At 32.6% G+C, this 6000-nt stretch overlaps 1 protein-coding gene across 2 annotated transcripts in view; it reads left to right on the forward strand.

The window, feature by feature from the left end:
* Window positions 1–5215, forward strand: part of USP38 (ubiquitin specific peptidase 38) — a 34304-nt gene extending 29089 nt beyond the window's left edge. For both annotated transcript variants that reach the window (XM_055276003.2, XM_055276004.2), the window contains one exon: window positions 4021–5215. In XM_055276003.2, coding sequence (XP_055131978.1) covers window positions 4021–4182 — 162 coding nt within the window. In that variant the 3' untranslated portion in view covers window positions 4183–5215. The remainder of the gene's footprint in view (window positions 1–4020) is intronic.
* The last annotated feature ends 785 nt before the right edge of the window (window positions 5216–6000 follow it).

The following is a 6000-nucleotide window of genomic DNA, read 5'->3' on the forward strand; positions in this document are numbered from 1 at the left end:
TAAAGAAAAAGCATTATGTATTTTGTTAATTCAGTTTTTCATTTTTTTGCAGTTGTCCTAGATTCAATCTTAAGTTTCATATTGACAAGTTGTTTGATACAAGAAAAGATACCACCAAATTTTATATTAAGGTATTTACCTGTATTAAGACTAGGTAGTAAATCAAAGTTTCATTATCAGAGTACCCTTTTAAAGCAAAAATACAATAATAAATATTCGATTTTTTTTTTTTTTTGAGACTGTCTCATTCTGTCACCCAGGCTGAAGTGCAGTGCTGTGATCATGGTTTATTGTAGCCTTGAACTCCTGGGCTTAAGTGATCCTCCTGCCTCAGCCTCCTGAGTAGCTAAGGACTACAGGCATGTGTCACCATGCCTGGCTAATTTTTTAAAAAAAATGTTTTTAAAGATTGTCTTGCTATTTTACCCAGACTAGTCTCAAACTCCTGGGTTCAAGCAATCCTGCCTCCTCGGCCTCTCAAAGTGCTGGGCCACTGCATGTGGCCCAATAATCAACTCAATTAGGAACTTATATTTAGATTGTGATTATTTACATTTATTTATTTATTTATTGACACAGAGTCTCACTCTGTCACCCAGGCTGGAGTGCAGTGGTGTGATCTCGGCTCACTGCAACCTCCACTCCTGGGTTCAAGCAAATCTCAGGTCTCAGATACCCAAGTAGCTGGGATTACAGGCATACGCCACCATGCCTGGTAAATTTTTTTGTATTTTTAGTAGAGACAGAGTTTCGTCATGTTGGCCAGGCTGGTCTCAAACTCCTGGCCTCAAGTGATCTGCCCACCTTGGCCTCCCAAAGTGCTAGGATTACAAGCATGAGCTACTGTGCCCAGCCTATTTACTTTTAAATACAGTGATTGATAAAGGCTCAAATTGTGAAGTTTTTCATACCATTTAATCAGATTATTCTGGTATTTTAAGTACATGTTAAGAGACTACGTTGTTTATTCTGTTATGTGGATGCACACGTGCTCATAATTGCCAGGCAATAGAAAACTATAGCGTTGAGATTATGTATACAGCAGTTTTCAGCTATCACTTCTTAAACACCTGGAGCATGTACATGTGTGTTTTCATTCTATCATTTTTGTTTTTATATCCATGTTTTAGATATAATTATTATAAATATATGTCATGCTTTATAATAGATTACTATGTCTGGACTAAAACTTTAAGAAATAGCATTATACCTATTTATAAAACAGTTATAAAAACTGAAATCATAAAAGTAAGGATGTGAAGTGAACATCTTGAGTTCCTTTGCTCTTGAACAATATTGCTAATGAATTTACCATTTTAGTACATATCAGGGTAGCTGCTTTCATTTTAATACTTCATAATCAGATTAGAAACTCACCTTGTGATAATTTTAAGAAGCTTTTTTCAGGATTTCATTTTTACATTTTAGGATGTCATTTTTCAATTTTAAATCTAGCCACAACCAGATTTACAAGGGTTAGAAAATGTTGCTCTTTTGAGTATTGGCAAGATCCGTGGTTTTGAAAAACCCAGGCAAAAAAATCTTATATGACAAACCATTCTCTACTCTGTGTATCATAGCCTGACATTTGGGAAAACAATGCAAATTGTGGATCTCGAAGTAAATTTTTGAAAGGACTTTTCTCTTCATATATTTCTTTCCCTTCAGTCCAGCTTCCATTAGGAGTATCTCCATTGTTTTAGTGTCTGGAATATAAGAACTAAGCCTTTGTTTAGGATACAGTGAGAGATTGCGTAAGGCATCATCATTGCATGGTCCAGATTACCCACCCATCTGTCCCGCATCAGCCACAGACCACTTCCCATCTTTTCTTGCTTGGTTTCTTTCCTTTGTTTCTTTGGAGGAGGTAGTAGTTCTTCTTAACTTCTTAATTATTTTCTTTTTCATACATTCAGAAGAGTATATTCAATATATATGTGCAGTTTAAAGAAAAATAAAAGGATTAATGCCAACAGTTTTACTTGAATGAGAAATATAAATATACTGAAAATTATTTGTCTCAAGGAGCAATAACTTTCCTGTGACTAGATCTATAGTCTACTACTGAAATTAGAATTAATTTTAGTACTTGATATAAATTTGTGATATAAATTACACATTCTATGATAATCATAATTTTGACATTGTACACAATGTTCTTACCTGTATTAAATAAAATAAAAGACAGTTTCTCCTATTTTTATCCATTGTCTAAGCTTATCAGAAAACAGAATACCACACATTTTTTTCTGTCAGCCATATATTTCTATAAATAATAAAGCAGAAAAAGAATATTACTTTTTTGGGATGTTGTATATCTTGAAATACAGTATAGGTTTCATGGGTACAGAAGCAATGGAGTTACTAATTTTATATTTTATGTCATTCGACATAGTTTCTATAAGGAAATCACTGTATAAAAACATCTATGCAAGATTTGCCATATCTGTTAGTAGCAGAAGTTCAAGGAGAACTTCTTGAACTCTACCTTACGTGTTTGTTCAGTTTTAATTCATTAGGGAACATTGTCTATATATCTGAAACCGTGTATTGTTTCTCAGATACAGAGTCCTAATTTCATCACTTGTTTGGATAGTTTAATAGGTTATAGAGCTAGAACAATGAGGATTTGTGGGTGGGGGGGTTTCTATCTGTTTCTGATGTCACTTATGGCACTTAATTTCAATCTGTAAAACATTTATAATTCCTACTTTAATTTTATAGATCAAAGGATAAATATATATATCACCTTAAAAATACTCTGTAGGTAGATATTATACCAAAGAGCCAGCAATTATAAATGTTGTAAATGACACTGTAGATCACAAAAGTATTTTTAAGAAATACCCTGCAAATTAAGTTTTAAAAGTTCTAACAGAGACTGGTTAGTTAAGCCATTTTGTCACAAGGATTTATCAATGGTCCCTTTCTGCCATAAAAATAGGTGATTCTTGATCATCTTGTGTACTGGGACTTGAACAGAAGATGCTGCATGCTACTGAAAAATAAAGTATCTATAATATGACAGATAGGTGTCAGGGTATGCCTGGGTCTTTTCTTCGTAACGAAAAATTGAGCATTTTGTGAAGAGGGAAGAATAATAAACTAAACCATTTTAGCTAGAAATTATAAAATAGTATTACTTTGCCAGATGGAACAAAATCACTAGGCCTTAAGTTGAAAAATTGAAATAATAGTGTTTTCATTATTAATGTTAACTGTATTTTGAAAGCCCTTCAGGATGAATATGCTAACAAGTTCAGGTATGCTGTGACCAGTAACTTTCAGACCTTATTTTTACCAACCCTATTTGAAATCTGTAGATCCTCTCCCAGAAAAATAGGCACATGCCAGAATATTTTGCATATTTTTCCAAAGAGTTTGTGGGTCCCAGTTTTAGAATCCAGTTGTATACCTTGCCAAATGAATTTGCCATTATTTATTCATATTTGCTCCCTTTGAAGCTAAGCACCTAATAGTATTCTAATCTGAGATCATTTTTATTGAATACCTAACATACGCGTGGCATCTAGATAAATATGACTGATATCTGATAAAAGTTTTCCTGATAAGGAAACGTTTTAAATATTACTGTGAGGAGGTAGGCTTCATTTTACTTGTCAGTGTTTTTTGAGACCTGTCTTATTATTTATTGAGAAATAGTCTATGGAAAGGGCAGAAAAAAATTCAGTCTTTTTCCTTTATTCATACATTTAACTGTAATCACCCACTTCCAAAATAGCCCCAATTGCTGGAGAATAGATAATCTATTGTGATAATCTTTGAATTCTATGTTAAATATATTAGAAAAGGATCTATTCCAGTATGTTTTAGAGAGTGTTGCAGGAACTGTAATATTTTCTTAGAGAAATTTTTTTTCTTAGGTGCTTTAGTTTCAAAGTTATTGAGATTTGAAGAATGCTTATAAGGATTAAGGTAGTTTTAAAATATTTGTATAGGTGATATAACCATCCATTGTATTTATCATTTTAATTTCATAAAAATTATTTTTAATTTTAGGAACAAGAGTTGAATGCTCGAGCCCGGGCCCTACAAGCTGCATCTGCTTCATGTTCATTTCGGCCCAATGGATTTGATGACAATGACCCACCAGGAAGCTGTGGACCAACTGGTGGAGGGGGTGGAGGAGGATTTAATACAGTTGGCAGACTCGTATTTTGATCCTGAGAAAGTCCAAAATGCACTGGTCACGAAACGTCTAATACTATGACTGTTAAAATGTCAGACTATAACAAATATCTATCTTTTATTTTTCATTAGACCCTTATACTTCAAGAGAAGACACTCAGTGCTTGTTTTTATTTTCTTGACACATTTATTAACAAAATGCATCATGGGAAAAAAATCTACCTCTTAAAATTCCATTTGCTTTTATGGTTAGACATGCTTGACCAAAAATGTTCAGAAGAAAATATGTACCTGGTCCCTAATTAAGCTGCGTTAAATTTGGTAGAAGCATTTAAATGGTCTATCTTCAGTTTTACTGAACAAAAAATGTAATTTATTTAGCATTCTTTATAAAAGAATTGATGCTAGAGGTAAAAAATACTTGTTTTTAAAAAATCCTTTACGTCTTGTGTAATTACCCCATTATTAAATTCAAGTCTTTGAAAATCAACTAGAGATGATAAAGTCTCTAAGGAAGGCAATAACAAAATTTATCAAGATATAGTACTTTTCAGTTTTTGTTTAGTGTCTTCAGCATCACTGTGTCTATTTCAAGTACAAATGTTTTTAAAAAGGATTCTTTATACGTATGTGCTGAATTGATTTTAAGAAAGTTGCATGATCCTGTAGGAGCAACATTTTTACCTAAAAAATGCTAACTTTGTAGTATTTCTAATTGTTCAAGGATTTTAAAATTCTATTTCAGGGAGTATATCTTCTGTGTGTTTTGAAGGAGGTGAGTTCTGTATGTGCCTTGCAGTACTGTAATTCAAAAATAGGAATCTTTGGCTGCGAAATTTTTTTTTTTAATGAAATGTTAGGAAGTCATTTTTGTGCTAACATTAAAATTATAACTTTTTGAAAGGTAATAGATTTTCCAGAAGTAAAATCTGATGGTTCTAAATCAATCAATGTGATAGTTCATTTTTAACTCTTAGAAGAATTCAGAGGAAATGAACCCAGCTAAGTAAAAAATCTGTCTTGATTTTGTTACTTATTCCTCAGAATATTAAACATTGATCACATATTTTTAGAGTTTTACATTTGGGTTTTTGTTTGTTTCAGTCATATGTTTTGCACTGTTGTTTCTATTTTCATAGTTCTAGATAAAATGTTAAAATGCCAAACCCTACCTTCCTACACTTTCTTTTGCCAGAAAACTGGAAACATGTCAGTTCTCCTGGTTCTTGATTATATAGTACTCAAGAGTTAATCCCAGTTATCCCCCTTCCTAAAGGTTTTAACTTATCCACAGTTGTGCACTGTTCTGAAGATTGGTCTCATATTTATTTTGAAAACATTTTAAGGAAACAATGTTCTTCGATGATTTGGGGTTTATCTTTTTCCCAAGCTTTTATGGCAGTGGTTAAAAACATAAATCCTCATGTTTATTCCATTACCTCCCATTCCTAACCTGTTTCCAGTCACCAGGAAGATTAGGAAGGCAGATTAGATTAAAAACTGAAAATTCTTTGCAGCTTTAATGAAGGTTCTCCTCCTTATAAATGAATGAACCAGTTATCATGCTTTTCTGTGGTCTTCCTATCCCAATAGTGAATTTCTGAGCTATCCTGTGTATTCAGTTATCCACTTACTTGATAGCAACTTATGACCAGATTATATCAGTCTTGGCATTTATTGAAATTGGTAAAGTGATTTAATACTTGATAGATTGATATTGGGCTAAGATGCTTCTAGGAACTTTCATAAAAGCAATTAGACTTATGCAGCTTTATCTATGAATATCAGGTCTCTCAAGGATTTTATGTATCAAGATAATATGTATTGACTTTTTTAAATGATAAAATGAAT

Source organism: Symphalangus syndactylus, chromosome 4 (assembly GCF_028878055.3).
Source record: "Symphalangus syndactylus isolate Jambi chromosome 4, NHGRI_mSymSyn1-v2.1_pri, whole genome shotgun sequence".
In the NCBI taxonomy this organism is placed as follows: Eukaryota; Metazoa; Chordata; class Mammalia; order Primates; family Hylobatidae; genus Symphalangus; species Symphalangus syndactylus.